The following is a 15,261-nucleotide window of genomic DNA, read 5'->3' on the forward strand; positions in this document are numbered from 1 at the left end:
TCAATATATAATTTGCATATTTTCGATATCGGACGAGTAAGTTATGACTGTTCGAAGTTGGGAAAAAAACTCAGAAAAATGGCAGAACAGCAGAAAACGGGACAACAAGAAGATTGTGGGGATTTCAAAGGAATTCAACAGCATATCTCAATCCAATGATCAATATCAAGTCTCAAACACTATATCAACTCATAAACACATAAAAGTAGTTAGATTTCTCTACCTCAAGTATCAAAGCCGAACTCATGAGATCAAACAAAGCCCTAGCCTCCAAAACTTTAAAATCAGCCAGTTCCTCCTTCCCTGAGCTTGACCCACAGAATTAAGGCTCAATAATGCAAATAGAAGGTAAAATGGCGATGGTTTGTGTAGGTTTTATGTTGTTTTGATGGATTTTTGGTTGAGAGCAAAAGAGAGAGAGAGAGAGCCGAAGAGAGGGTTTCGGGAGAGAATGAGAGAATGAGAGATTGAGGTGTGTGTGTGTCCTGGGTTAAGATATAAGAATGGGAAAAATTATCCCCTACACACACATCCGCCCATACACTCATGCATCTTACACTAACACCCTTCCACTAATCATGCTATCACATTAACCCCAAAACAAATAATTACGACACATATCACATTTGATCCATATCCTAACATTTTTATGAAACGTCGGGATTATATAATTTTTTTTTTTAACGGGTCTCTACAAAGCACATAAGATACATTTTGATATAGTGTTAATCAAGTAATCTTCTAACCTTTCCTTAATAGGGAGAGTCCAATAAAATGAGGATGACTTAGATTAATCAAAGGAATTTAACTAAACATGCTTGAAATAGGTTAGGAGGTGTCCAAAAGGGATTAGAAGTGATCGAGCCTCAAAACAATCGAAATGGGATCAGCAGGAGCAAGACTGTCCCTAAGGGTCTTGGTATCGATACTGACGTGATTTGACGTATCGATACCTCAGCGCCCGGAGTCAAAGTAAGTTTGACATATCGATACAACCGTTTTGATTGAATCGATACCAGAAGGTTACGAGCAGCGATTTACAGCTTTTTGACAGATTTCAACTCAACGAAGGATGGGGATCAAACACCACTTTTTACACCAAATCAACACATAAACATATAGAAGAGGAGAAGAAATCCCTACCTCGAAGCGAAGATTGAAACCCACCTCGGACGAGCCCTAACTCCAAAACTTTGAAATTGATCGAGATACTCTGCTCCAAGCCCAAGCCCAAGCCAACAAGACCCAAGCTCAACACAGGATCACAAGGTGGAAAAGAATTAGATTTGTAAGGTTATTGAGGTATTGGGTGGGGTTTTGTGTGTGTGAGAGAGAGAGAGAGAGAGAGAGAGAGAGAGAGAGAGAGATAGAGAGCCATGTGTGTAAAGAGGAGGAGAGATGGGATAAATGATCTCTTACACACACACACACCTACCTATTTATACTAACACATGCAAATCACACAAGCACTCCCTCTATTAGCAATTTCAACACTTTAAACCCTAAATCAAATAATCACACGCTTTTCACATTATCCCCAATTTCGACATTTATGTAACCTTTAAATATTTTCTGAAAATACGGGTCTCTACAAAGCAAATGATGCGTTTCACAAAAAAATAGGATATGACTTAGATGTCACAATGGCAAACGACGTCATTTTGGCTCACTGACATTTTTGTCCGACTAATTTTAAAATACCATGCATGTGCAATTTTGTTTGGCTTTCCATGACTTGATGATTCCCAATGAATTTGCATTTCTTTGCCCTTCTTCCCACTGAAATGCAATTCCCCCTCTCTATTAGTGAATAATACTATAAAGAATTGGTCTAAGGTCTACTATAGAGAACTTGTAACCCAGTTAGTCCACTTCTAATATTTGTAACCTCTCTAATATAGTTTAGTAAGGCCTTAAGTCCACTTCTTTTAAAAAAAAAATTAAACCAAGACAAAAATGCCCTCCTATATATGCTATCATATAGAGAGAAACCCTAGACAAAAACAAATATGGAGCACACACCCCCCCCCCCCCCCCCTTCCCCTTCCCCTTCCCCTTCCCCTTTGAAAATAAAGAGAGAAAAATGTGCCCGCTGAGACTAATTTTGATCTTCCTCTCGGCCATTCTCGCCGGCTTTTTCGTCCTCAAAAACCTTAAATCTCAGCCCCAAATCCTTGAAGATTCAGTCAGCGCTACACCAAATCTTTCGCAAAACCCGATTCCGTCAATGGATCCTCCAAGGTCCCGATTTTCCTCCTTTTCGTTAACATCAAAGGTTTCTTTTTCTGTTCTTTTCAGTTTCTTGATTCTATTTTATGAAATACAGGTTTTGGGGGTAATGAAGACGGGGTTCTGGACCTGCGTGGACCTGGCAAGTGGTCGCTGCCTGTGGAGGAATTTGGTGTCTGCTTTTCCTGCACCTTCCAGGCGATCCAATGTTTGGCCCCTAGTTATTATATTGATCTGTTCTCTGTTGTTGCGTTTGTTGATTCTAATACGGCGACTTTACACGTTTAGGTTTTATTTTCACCTATATTTTACTATGATTCAACCAAAATTGTTGTAGATTGTAGGAATGAATGAGGGGGTGGAAATTGTACCGATATACACACGGATTATGTATAGATATTTGTATTTTGTTTGTCATTAGTCATTTCCATTTACAAAGAGAAATAGAGAAATCTAAGTATTCATTTTTTTTCCAGGTAGGTATACACATATAATATTATATGTTGTGATTGTGTTGGCATGAAACACATTCCAGATATCTATAGATAACTTTATATGTCTCATATCAATCTTCATTTTTGATAACGTATAGAGAACAGATTGGAACATATAAGATTATATGTGCACTTTTGTTAATGTATTACCAAATATAAGGCAAGAACGCAGATAGTGACATATAGGTTTATATGTGCACTTTTTCAACATGCAGAGAACATATTTGGCATGGTACAAAGTTCAGTCTGTTCAGATATACACATATAATATTATATGTGTTTGTGTTGGCAATACATTCCAAATATCAATAGATAACTTTATATGTCTCAGATCTATCTTCATTTTTGCTAACGTACAGAGGACAAGTTGTGACATATAAGATTATATATGCACTTTTGTTGATGTAAAACCAAACATAAGACAAAAACGCAGATTGAGACATATAACGTTATATGTTAAGGTGTGACGGGTTCAAAAAGGGAATGACTCAAAACTGGTAAAAAAAAAAAAAGATAAATTTTTGTCACATATATAACATTATATGTTAAGAGGTGGAGGGTTCAAGAAAGGAAGTGCTCAAAATAGGAATAAAAAAAAGATAATAGAAATTTTTGTAACACATATAACGTTATATGTTGGCGTGGTGATGGAGTGGTGGTGGTGGCGTCGGTGGTGGTGGGTGTGGTGGTGGTGGTGGTTATGTGATTGCAACAAGATCGAAAAAATAAAAAAATGCTCAAAGAGTGAATCGGAATCGTTTGTAGCTAGTCGTTTGCCTACGGTTTGAAACTTTCTCCATGATGGAAATATTTGACATTTTTTTCCTTGTTTAAAATCATAATTGAAAGTTGTAACATTAGGGGTACGTTTTTTCTTTCTTTTTTTAACGATTGTGCGCCTAATTTGCTAAGAATTGACGTTCTACCTTTTTTTCTTTCTACATTCTCCTTTAGTAAATTTAGCATTATCTTTGAAATTTAGTCGATGAATCATACATCAAATCCAATCTTCATATGGACCCGTTATACTCTTTTAATGGCAAGGCACCAAATGTATCATTTAAGCTTACCATAGGGGCATAAAAACAAGTAATTACTTGAATTTTTTCTTGAATAATTAGGTAAAGAACTCAATAATCATTTAGATATTGTAATCAGGTTGACCAGTATATTAATTTTTTTTGACTAAGTGATTGACCTCTAAATTAGATAACTGAGGCAATTAGAAGAAACTAATCCGATTATGTAGTACCTAGTAAAAGCTTCACGTGCTGTACGTTTCGGGCTATATAGTCAGATCCTATCGGTCAATTGCCATGTGGAATTTAGAATCTTCACTTCAACATTGCTAACCTAACATTAGAGGTCTACAAGTATAGGAACATGACCCTAGTGCAATAAGTTGGCTCGAGTCATTCCAAGAGAGTTTCATCTAAGTACAGATATCATAATCTCTTTCTTGCTTTCATTATGCCTCCGTTTGTTTGACCATAAAATATTTTTTGCAAAATGTTTTATCTATTTTTCAATATTTGGTTCCACAAAATTGGAGAAAAATCTTTGCACATGGCGTCTGTTTAGATTAAGATGATGAATTTGTAAGTAAAAATGATACATTATTATTTATGTACTCTTGATACCATTTTCTATTATTTTGAAAAATTCCTTGGAAATCCACGATCCGATCCAAACAGGTTTCTGGATTGTTTGGAATCGTGGCTTAGTTATAGGAACCGTATGATCTGAATAATGTGATGGCTATATCAAGGATAACTTTGTGAATCTTGTACCCTTCCCGTCTGTCCCAGCCGGTATATATTGCACCAGCAACAAAACAATAGACGTACTTTTGGTGATTCATACCGGAAAAAATACCTGCAGCCTGTACGGTTGTACTAGCCAAAATCGGACGTACCTACTGGCCTATCTCAACCATGGCTAGAAAAATACTAGTCTAATTTTTTCTCATTATAAAAAAGGCTGAATTTTATACAGTACTAGTATTATTTTAATAAAACTCTTGAGCTAGCCATCCTTTTGACAGTATTGTTAAAAGATCATCAATTTCTAATGAAATGGATGTAGCTGTGACTTGCTGGAAACCCAGAGTCTTTACTTGATCCAGGATGTGTGATGTATATGCCACTCACCGAACGAACTTTGCTTTTTTTTTTTTTTTTTTTGAGGATCAACGAATCAAATCATATTTTTGTTCCAATTTTTTCCTTTTCTCCTCCATCTTAATCAAACTTTTCCTTGCCATAATGTTTCAGTTCCCATTGGTATCTATGAAACAAGTCGGATCCTAGATTTAAATGTTACATTCCGTATGCAAGATAATCGTATATTGTTTTTACGAATAGTTTGTAATGCTGTGTCTCTTTCTCGACCAGACCCTTTTATCAGGACTTTTGCTCATTTCAGACTTTGATCCACTACTGGACGAATAATATTTACCACTATGGTTTGAGTAGCAAAAGAGGCCCCTCTTCTTTAGCCCTAAATCCACATGTATCAGCAGAGGACCAAGAAACCACTTGACCTGTTTCAACTGCAACAGTCTCAATGGTATTATGAAAACTTGCTTGAATATGAATAACTCATTTTGTTAAATACTTGATTTGACTTATAGCTTTCATGTTCGTTTCCTTAGGTTTTTTGTCCTATGTATAAGTTAGAAATATATTGATCATATTTTTATTATGCTTTAGCCTATAATATGTTAATCATGCTAATTTGTTATTAGAACTGGTGTCAAGGCACATTGAAATGTTAGAATTTATTTTATACCATGGTAGTATGTCGCAATTATACATAAATATACTAAAAAAATATGTAACATATATTGCTGTAAATTCAAATGGTACCAAGATACACTCATACACATCAATACCAGCACCGATATTGATACCCGTATGCGCCGGTATCAATTTAGCCTCTTCGCGATTCATGACAGAGGCAGAAAGAAGGGGCACGACACGAAACCAAACCGCCATTTCAACAAATGAAAAAATACGAAAGGGAAAAAAGTTGGTCGGTTTTTCCAAACCTGCCATTCAACACCGAACCGTCCTCTCCTTGTAAACATTCCCTCTCTCGCTCTCTCTTCCATTCTTGGCTTCCTGGGTTTTTGCCAATTCCACTCCTATCTTCATTACAATTTTGTTTGCTGGTTTCTATTCAATTAGGTTTAGCTGATACCCTTCTGGTTTGTTCTCTAGGTCATTTGAATTTCATTTCGAAGGGTCAATCGATTCGAACCATACCCATTTTCAAAGAATGGGTATGGTTTACCTCGTGATATTGAATTAGAAGCCCATATTAGGTTCAATTCAGAGTGTCTTATTGAATTCAATATGATCTTTGATCATATTAGGCCCCATTAACCGATACCCATTTGGTTTTTGGGAAATCAAGATTATTGGAATTACTTTAGAAACTGGTTTGATGGAAGAAAGTAGCAGAAAGCGTGAAGGTGAAGTTGGGGCATCAGCTCCAGAAGCCACTGCTGGGTCTCATCATGGGATCGAAGAAACTTCCCCTGACATGTTGAAGAACACGCCCTCGAACATAATGAGATTGGCAGTGGAGATCCAGCAATGTGAGGGCCGGCAGAAGTATCTTGCGCAGACGAGGAGTCCGTCCGATGGGGGCGATGTTCGTTGGTATTTCTGCAAGGTACCTTTGGCAGATAATGGTGAGTTCCTGGTCCAATTTGGTGCTTATGTATTTGGAGTTTGATCATAAATTATTCTATTGGTGATTAGATGTTCTAGTAGATGGAGGCTTAGCACTATGAGAAAAGGGAAGATGTGTTATGTCGAAACTAGTAAAAATCGTTGAGTAGTATTAGTGATGCATCTGATCATTAAGCCCTATTTGGCTTAAGTGATTTTGGAATATGCAGCTGATGTTAAACATATTGGACTAACATCATCAAAATGTAACCAATCCAAACCAAACCAAACTGAACTGAACCAAGCTTTGTGTCCCAATCAATTGGGGTTTGTCTACAATGCTCCCCCGCCCGTATCCCCAATGATTGGGGACTACATGGGTTCTGTGGTTTTTGTAATCATCAAAACGTACTTAAAAGCAAAAACTTTGCATACGGAATGAAATAATTCATCACCTTGTGAGGGAAAACTCCAATCCGACATAGGTCCTATGGTGCATTTCTATTAAGTTAGATGCATGATAAGTATTTTATGCCAGATTCTTGTTTTTTTGAGTTCTAATTATTGTTGAATGTAGCCTGTTCAGTTGGGTGAATATTTTGACCATTTGGAGTCCTAGGAGTATCTACTCGTAGGATTGTGTTACAGCTGAATAGAAGAGATCAATTCCAATAAATAATGAAAGCAACATTTGTTTGGAAATTCCAGGTGGGTAGCTAGCCAAATTGAATTTATACCTGGCCCGTATTTAATTTGTTTAAGAAGTATTGGAACATTAGAAATCTCAGTTAACCCACGCTTCGTGTTGAAAACAAAATAGATTCCTACAAATAACCAGTTTCCATCGTAGTTATCATTTTGTAATTACTGTCTTAGGATCTTGGCAAGTATTACTTTCTGGTCAGACTATGAACTTGATTGCGGTGGTGTTCATGAAAGCATGGACTGCATGGTAGTCCTTTTGAGGAAGGAGAAATCTGAGACCGTACTGAGTTGAGTTATGGTGTGTTTTTCAAAAGCGGCTAACATAGAATGAATATGTTGAATTCAGGAAGGGCCTATAATGGGCTATGATCTTGGCAAGATGATTTAACCAGAAAAATTCAACATAAACTAAAAGAACATGCACCTTGTTTATTCCTTAATATATAAATTTGGGATATATCAGTTGACGTCTGAGGGAAAGAGAAAGGCAAAAAAGGGGTGAAACCAGGGGGAGCCTTGAATCCAACGAGGAGAAAGGAAGTGGAGGAAATGGAACTTGGAAGTAGCTATTTGGGGCTTTTTCTTGTTCAATATTTTTTTTTTTTGTTTGTGTTTGTTGGTTTTGCATCAAATTTTCGTGAATTATTGATTCATCTCGTCGAGAGGAATTGGAAAAGTACAAATTTTGTACTTTTACCCAAATATTTTTGGATATATCCTAGAGAGAGCCCAAAATGCCGGCTTTGGGAGCTTTATCTTGGTTCCAAAAATATTTGGGTAAAAGTAAAATTTTTTGAGTTCTGATTCCTCTCGTCGAGACGAATCAATAATCTGCAAAAGTTTGGCGCAAAACTAACAAACGTGAAAAAAATTTGAATAAGCACAAAACAAGAAAAAGCCCCAAAAAGCTTAGGAGAACAAGGCCAGGACTGAAACCATCAAACCACAGGGAGAAGAAGAGACAGAAGGAGGAGGAGGAAGGATACATGGGGGCTACGGTTTCTCAAAATCTTCACCGCTGACTCCGCAATAATGTAAATCAATCTAATTTTTAGACTCCTAAAATCCAAAAAGCAAAAGTAATAGTAACATAAACCCATGAATATAACTCCCTGACAAATCTGCCAACATCTTTTTTTGCAGCTCATATTACATTACAAGAAGCAGGAATGCAAAGTGTCTTTTTACTAGCATTTTGGATGGCATGAAATATACAGTTGTCTATGTGAATAAACAGATAGAGCAGCTCACCCTTATGTAGATTACATCTGGTTATCAGTTTGTTACGTGGAAGATGCCTCGGTTCTCCTTTCTTGGCTTAGTTTCGCAAGAAATAGTTGAAGAATTAATGGTTACTGTCTTAACTTGCCTTTGGAGCTCCAGTTAACATAAGCAACTAGTTTCAATAGCTGATCCAGGAACGAGGGGAGTGAGTTTTGGAAACTTTTCAGGTTAGGCACAGCTTACTTGGGATGTGGATTGTAACTCCTATTATTTCCCCTGATGAAGTCAGAATGGGAGAGGGTTATGCGCATCAATAACATGAATCAGACACAAAGAGAAAGAACCCACATGGGCCACATCCAACATGGCAGTTTGTTGAAGTGTTTTGGCATTGTATATTAGTTGTTGTCCTTGGTGTTTTCCCTATAACTCATACGATTGCACATAAAAATTGCTTTCTTGCCTTAAAACCCAAAATGTTTTAGTTGCTAAATTTCAAAGACTTGGGCTATAATTCTAGAGCTGTATCTGTATGAAGGGTCTGATGCAGGTCATTGGTTCCATGGTGGCCTAAGAAAAGTTGTCAGAACTGCTGACAAAGGAAAGTACTATGTAATAGATTGGTAATTATTAAGGATGTGACTGTTTGATACTTCGGATTCTATAGGACAGAAACATCAGGACAAAAGTATTTTTTTCTTGTAAATGGCTCATTTAATGCTTCTCTTAGTATTATTTTCTTTCCTTGAAGATTTTTGGTTCATGACTCAATACCATGTTGTTACCTTTGTCTTTCTGCAGAACTGGCAGCCTCAGTCCCCTGCACTGAAATAGTGGGAAAGGGCGATTATTTTCGATTTGGCATGAGGGATTCTCTTGCAATAGAGGCATCTTTCTTGCAGGTTATTGTAACTGACTCCTGATTGTACTTATTACGTACTTGATCTTATCATCCTTGAATTCTCAATCATCTTATGTGGCAGGATATCCTTCATTAAATATGTTCATGACTGTGTAGTGTGTCGGATAAGTGATGATTTGAAATCAATCTGACTCATGATTCTATCAACTTCAATTTTCTTTTTCCCCCTCTTCTTTTAATAAGAAATTGTATATTCTGATGAATGGCACTGGGGGGTGGCACCAACATACATTAAATAAACATAATTAAATACCGAATTTCCTATGCAACTATTACTCAACGATTCTACAAATCCGAAACTTGTTAAAGGATACGGGGTTAACAACATGAGAACCTGTACAAAAGTTTCAAAACTCTACTTATCAGATCGGCAAGGGGTTCTTCCACCCCATAAATTCGTTTATGCCTTCCCTTTGGTTTTTAGTCAAATAGGAACCCACCTGAAGGGTGTAAGTTTTAATTTATTCCAACTGACAGTCTGAAATAAATAGTTTATTTAGTGTACATATAACCAGGAGCATCATTTGCTTGAAGTACTAAGGCTTCGTTGGTTCAATGTGTATCTGCAGAGAGAGGAAGAATTGCTTTCTTGTTGGTGGAAGGAGTATGCAGAGTGTAGTGAAGGTCCCAAGGCCCGTCCCAGTTATGATGCTAAAGAGAGGGCACAATCAGTAGATGTATTGGAAGAAGAGAGAGTTGGAGTTCCTGTAAAGGGAGGCTTGTATGAGGTATTATCTGGTCTATCCATATTCTGCCCTCTGGTTGTTAATGATATACGACACTTGCAAAGAAAATGATGCAAACAATTTGCATTAGGTTGTTATAAGTCTCAAAAGATCATCTAGTAAATGCCTTCTAGAAAACCTGCAAGTAGTGTTGTCAAATCAGGAATTTTAATGATTATTCTGTTTCTTTAGATTTTCTCTCTTTTTTATTGCCTAGTGCCAACTGTAGTGTGTCCTATTGTGGTTTTGTTATCATTCTACATTACATTAATGTTGATCTTACCGTGCTATGAAAGGGTACTAGATCATTCGTGACGTTTGTGGTAGTTATTTCCTATTATTTAGCCTCAAGATACTTGTGAAGCGGTCTTCATTAAGTTCTATTGGGTTGGTTGTCTTATCCTATGCAAAGAACAGCTCTGAGAGGTTTTACTTGTGGTAGTTATAATGATGGTTAGGTTTGATGTTACATCTTCTGATATGTTTCCAGTCAAGGAGCACAATAAAATCCTACAACCTTGCCTAGCAAACTTAGGTCTCCTTTCCAAAATTTGACCAACTTGTGTTGCTATCTGGTTATAGTTAAAGGCAAAGTATGGCGTCTAATTGGCCGTCCCCTCACAGATTAGTCATTAGTGGTGGAACATCGTTCTTTGGGGTTGTGGTTTCAAGTTGGCAGGTGTGCAATTATCTGATTATTGCTTACATGATCATTTTGTTTTACTACATTTGGCCAACGGGCCGAGTGGTGAGTTACAGCATGCCTATTCTTTCCTGAGTCCTAGGATAAGTCTCGCTGTCATTGGTTTTTTCATATTTTGGCTTCTATTCCTTTTGTCGTCTTTATTATTGCCTAGAATGCACATTCATGTTGATAATAGAAGTTGGTGCCACCAAAATACTAAGAGTAGATTACGAGTAAGGATATTTCAGTTTCAGAATGCTTCACCATTATTAATAGTATCTTCATTCTTCATTCTTCATTGCAGGTTGATTTAATAAAGAGACATTGCTTTCCTGTTTACTGGAGTGGAGAAAATCGGCGTGTTTTAAGAGGTCATTGGTTTGCTCGTAAAGGGGGCCTCGATTGGCTTCCTCTTCGTGAAGATGTCAGTGAACAGTTGGAGTTTGCATATCGCAGCAAGGTGTGAAACAGTTTTAGGATGTGTTACTTTTGGTGTTAAATACAACAATGGAATGGGGTTCTACATTATGGTCATTTAGTGCTTCTCATATAATGGTGTGTGGCTAAGAAGCAAAGACACGTCTACAAGCCTCACTTATCGATTTCAGACAGGTGTTGGACATGGGCACGGCACGAGACTCACTGGCTCGGGTCAAACACACCTAAACACATGTCCAGATTTTTATGATATTTTCTTAAGTTGGACACTCTAGGACACGTTGGTGACACTATGGGGACACATTAGGAGGTTTAAATGCAGTTCGTTTGGATCTAAATTTTTATGGATGTTTAGTTTATGCATGCTTATGTAATAACTGTTGATTGTATCTTCATAGTGTTAACGTTGTTTGTTTTTTTTTTTTTTAATCTTAGTTTCATACCTAATGTGTTTGTGTCCTAGTTTTTGAAGATATGACGTGTTTCAGTATCGTTTCATGTGCGTGTCCCATGTCAGTATTAGATGTAAAAAATGAATGCTTTTTGGGTTGGAGGACATATATTTTTTTTTGGGCACTCTCTGGGATGCCTTTTTCCTTCTAACCTGCAGTTTTTTGTCCATAAGTCTCTAATTATCGAGTGCACTTGTATATATTATATTTACATTTGTTTCCCCCTATGTTCGGAATTTAAGGTTCGTGGGTTTTCCGTCTTTCCTTTCATTATGAGGAAAACTAAAGGTTGAACATGTCTTTTTTTTCCCTTAGGTTTGGCATCGGAGGTCATTTCAGCCGTCAGGACTTTTTGCAGCTCGAGTTGATTTGCAAGGCTCAACCCAGGTATGATACTTTCATGGAATAAAGGCGAAATTCACTGTTTATTATGAATATCCTGTGTATATTTGTCTCTGGGTTTTGTGCATTTAGGGACTGCATGCTCTTTTTACTGGAGAAGATGATACGTGGGAGGCTTGGCTAAACGTTGATGCTTCTGGGTTTTCTGGTGTCATTAATTTCAGAGGGAATGGCATTATGTTAAGGCGTGGATATGCTGCATCTAAGTCATCGAAACCTACGCAGGTCCTTTTCTTTGTTATCATATCTGTATCTTATATTTGGAAGCTTTTCATGATTAAGTGTAATTTTTCTATGATCTCCGTGCTCTGCTTAGCGCTCCCGCAATAATGCTTTTAGTTTTTTGATTCCTGGACCACACTCTTTGTAAAGTCTCGGTTGCATATTTTCCTCGCCATGTACTGGATATATCCGGTACTTTTGCTTGGTAATTTAATTTCTGTGCAGCCATACAATCATCTTTCTTTCGGAGGGATTCAATTCCAAAAATGAGGATTAGAATGACATTCAAACCATAGAACTCTATCAGAAGCAGCGGCTGCAGATACTGTTTTTCGTAATATTCAAAGTTGGTTATGTTAGGTCGATTACTGGCTAAAGAGAGAATTCGGGGTGAGCCTGAAACAAAGAGACTGATTCAATCCAAAGATATTGGTTGTTATGTTAGGTCTAGTATTGCCATGTGCTAGGAATGTTTAAGCCTAATAACGATATGAAGTGAGATGTATTGCCAAAGACACCCAGGTTCATTGAAACTGGAATGAACCATGCAATTTAACTGGTTACTTGATTTCATTCCTGCTGTAAGAGAACTCAGAAGCGATGACCTGTTATAAAGGAACTGACAATTGATTGTGCAGAGAGAGGGCAATTTTTTTATTTTTCAACCATTCAAGTTGCAAGGAGGAACTTCCCAACTCTCTACTTGATGTCCTTAGCCACCGCCGTATTTATTGATCAAAGTGAACCCAAGCATACTATTGTGCGGCTCTTGTCGCTCACAATTACTTTCCTTTTGGAATTGTTGGAATAGAAATTATCGACTTCTAAAAAATGATGGTCTAGAACGCAATTATTAAGCAAAACCGTGCCTATCAATATTCGGTCAACTCTTTATTTAGGGTTTCTATGTTTCTTGCTAACACATCTAGTGGCCTGATGTATCCGTGTCTGACACATGTTGGTCACGGACATGACACGACACTATCCGAACATGTACTGGACATGCCTAAATACTTGTCCAGTGTTTTTATTATATTTCTTTTACTTAGACACATTGTGGATACTCAAGGACATGTTGGCAATACTCTTGGAACATACAAACGGCACATTAAAATGTCTCCGATGTTGATATATATTCATAACATACCTTTATAATACAAATACACTTTACATTTGACGTGTCCCTGACATGTCCGTGTCCTAATTTTCTGAGAAATGACACGTCCGCATATCTGTGTCGTGTCCGTATCCCATATCTGTGTCCTTGGTTCTTAGGTTTCTTGCATACGAGCTCTTTTTAGTTTTCCTCCTGATTACTGTAGATCTCTCCTTCTTCCCCTTTCCCCTTTCAGCTTCTCGTTTCTTTTTCTTTCCTTTTTTCCGGGCTGGTACAATGAGATTTTTGAATTTGGTTAGTGAATTTTATGAAATGGATTAGCTTCAACTCTGCTATTCATTGCGGCTTCCCACTTTGTTTGGGACTAATTGCAGCACTGAGCATTCTTAGGACATCCTTACTTTCTTTTTCCACTAGCACTAAAATATAGAGCTAGCGTATGCGTGAAGTAGTATTTACATAGTTTAAATTAAGTTTCTTGTTGATCACATATTTCTTTGCTAGGTTATAGTTTCGTGCATATCGAATGCAACTATTTCAAACATTTTACTTACGAAAAAAGAGTATTGTCTTTGTCATGAGATTTATACTTAAATCCTCCAGGGCATTATGTTTCATTTCTTCTCTTCCAGGTTTTTGTGTTTAATCCAACAAGTGAGGTTCTTGGTTCTTAATTAGGAAAAGGTGTAGTTATAGTCTTAATACAGTGGCTTCTTATTCAGTCGCCTTATCATCATGTGCACTGCGGGAGGAAGGTAGCATCCAACACTTGCTATTTTTGTTTCTTCAGGATGAATTACGTCAGCAGAAGGAGGAAGAGACGGATGACTATTGTTCACAGGTATTCTCTTTTGCAACTTGTTTGTTTTGTTGTGTTGGGATTTTTTTTGGCAAAACATACGCGTTATGTAATTTCATATTCATAGCAAACTCATTAAATTTAATTGTTAAGTCAACCATTTTGTCCTTGAACTTTGTAGAATTGTAAAACGTTGATTACTACCTGTGGGGGTGTAGATTATTCATCTCTGAACCCTGGTGCGGTGTAGCCAAGCCCCTATTTCCTCAAGAGTTAGAACTGGAAAAGGAGCAAACAGTTAGTGCTGTTCGGCTGTATTATAGCCGGAGGGCACTTCGATGCTAATGTCAGGCTCAACTCAAGGAAGACTGAAGTGCAACTAAGGAAGGGTGCTCACCATCGCTAAAGTAATATAGGCCACCGTGCTCAGCCACCCCTCCAATCTTCTTCCCCGTCAAGAGATCCCGAAACACACAAGAACCAGGAAAAAATGTGATGGAGCAATTTAAGGATTTGGTAAGCTTACTGACAGACATACGACTATATGGAAAGCGTGGAACATGTAAGACAGAATCTAATGAAAGTGATGAATTTAAAGTAATAGAACCCAAACCATCAACATTAGTGGTAGAACCATCTGCTAGGGTGACATGGGGAGCTTTCCCAAGAGAACAAGAACCAGATAAAATAGTTGAACTATTAGTCATATGATCAGAAGCACCAGAATCAATAACCCAAGGAATATTGGAAGCAAGATGAGCAAAAACGAGCTTTTCTGAGCGAACATAGATTAAGACGATGGTACTCATCCTCTGGAATAGTAACCACACGAGGGGCGGAGCTAGAGCGGAGCCCTTAGTCAATAAAGTCCCATCATACTCAGAAATAGTAGCTTGATGCGCAGATGGACAACCATATAGAACCCAACAATAGTCAACAGTGTGATTAGTCCATTGCAATGAGTACAATGCCGAGGAACCCAACCTCGACCGCCAAATGGTTGCCCATAGCCACCGCGGCCAAAATCACGACCAAACCCGCGGCCCCCGCAACCAAAGTTACGACCACCTCCCCCTGACTCCCGACCGCCATGACCAAAACCACGAGAATAATGACCCGAAGTAGATGTGGCCGAAGTAGAACGATCAGAAGGCAGTGGAGGAGCAAAGC

At 37.8% G+C, this 15,261-nt stretch overlaps 1 protein-coding gene across 2 annotated transcripts in view; it reads left to right on the forward strand.

Annotated features, from left to right (window-relative positions):
- Positions 1–5,688: 5,688 nt before the first annotated feature.
- LOC131336723 (phospholipase SGR2) overlaps positions 5,689–15,261 on the forward strand; it is a 39,134-nt gene continuing 29,561 nt past the window's right edge. The window contains exons 1-8 of one of the 2 annotated variants that reach the window (XM_058372663.1): positions 5,724–6,048; positions 6,100–6,420; positions 9,131–9,231; positions 9,821–9,979; positions 10,966–11,121; positions 11,867–11,938; positions 12,026–12,178; positions 14,083–14,133. In XM_058372663.1, the coding sequence (XP_058228646.1) occupies positions 6,171–6,420; positions 9,131–9,231; positions 9,821–9,979; positions 10,966–11,121; positions 11,867–11,938; positions 12,026–12,178; positions 14,083–14,133 (942 nt within the window). In that variant the 5' untranslated portion in view covers positions 5,724–6,048; positions 6,100–6,170. Of the gene's footprint in view, positions 6,421–9,130; positions 9,232–9,820; positions 9,980–10,965; positions 11,122–11,866; positions 11,939–12,025; positions 12,179–14,082; positions 14,134–15,261 lie in introns of both variants that reach the window. The other variant, XM_058372662.1, reaches the window with a different exon arrangement.

This window comes from Rhododendron vialii, chromosome 8a, assembly GCF_030253575.1.
Source record: "Rhododendron vialii isolate Sample 1 chromosome 8a, ASM3025357v1".
Classification (NCBI taxonomy): domain Eukaryota; kingdom Viridiplantae; phylum Streptophyta; class Magnoliopsida; order Ericales; family Ericaceae; genus Rhododendron; species Rhododendron vialii.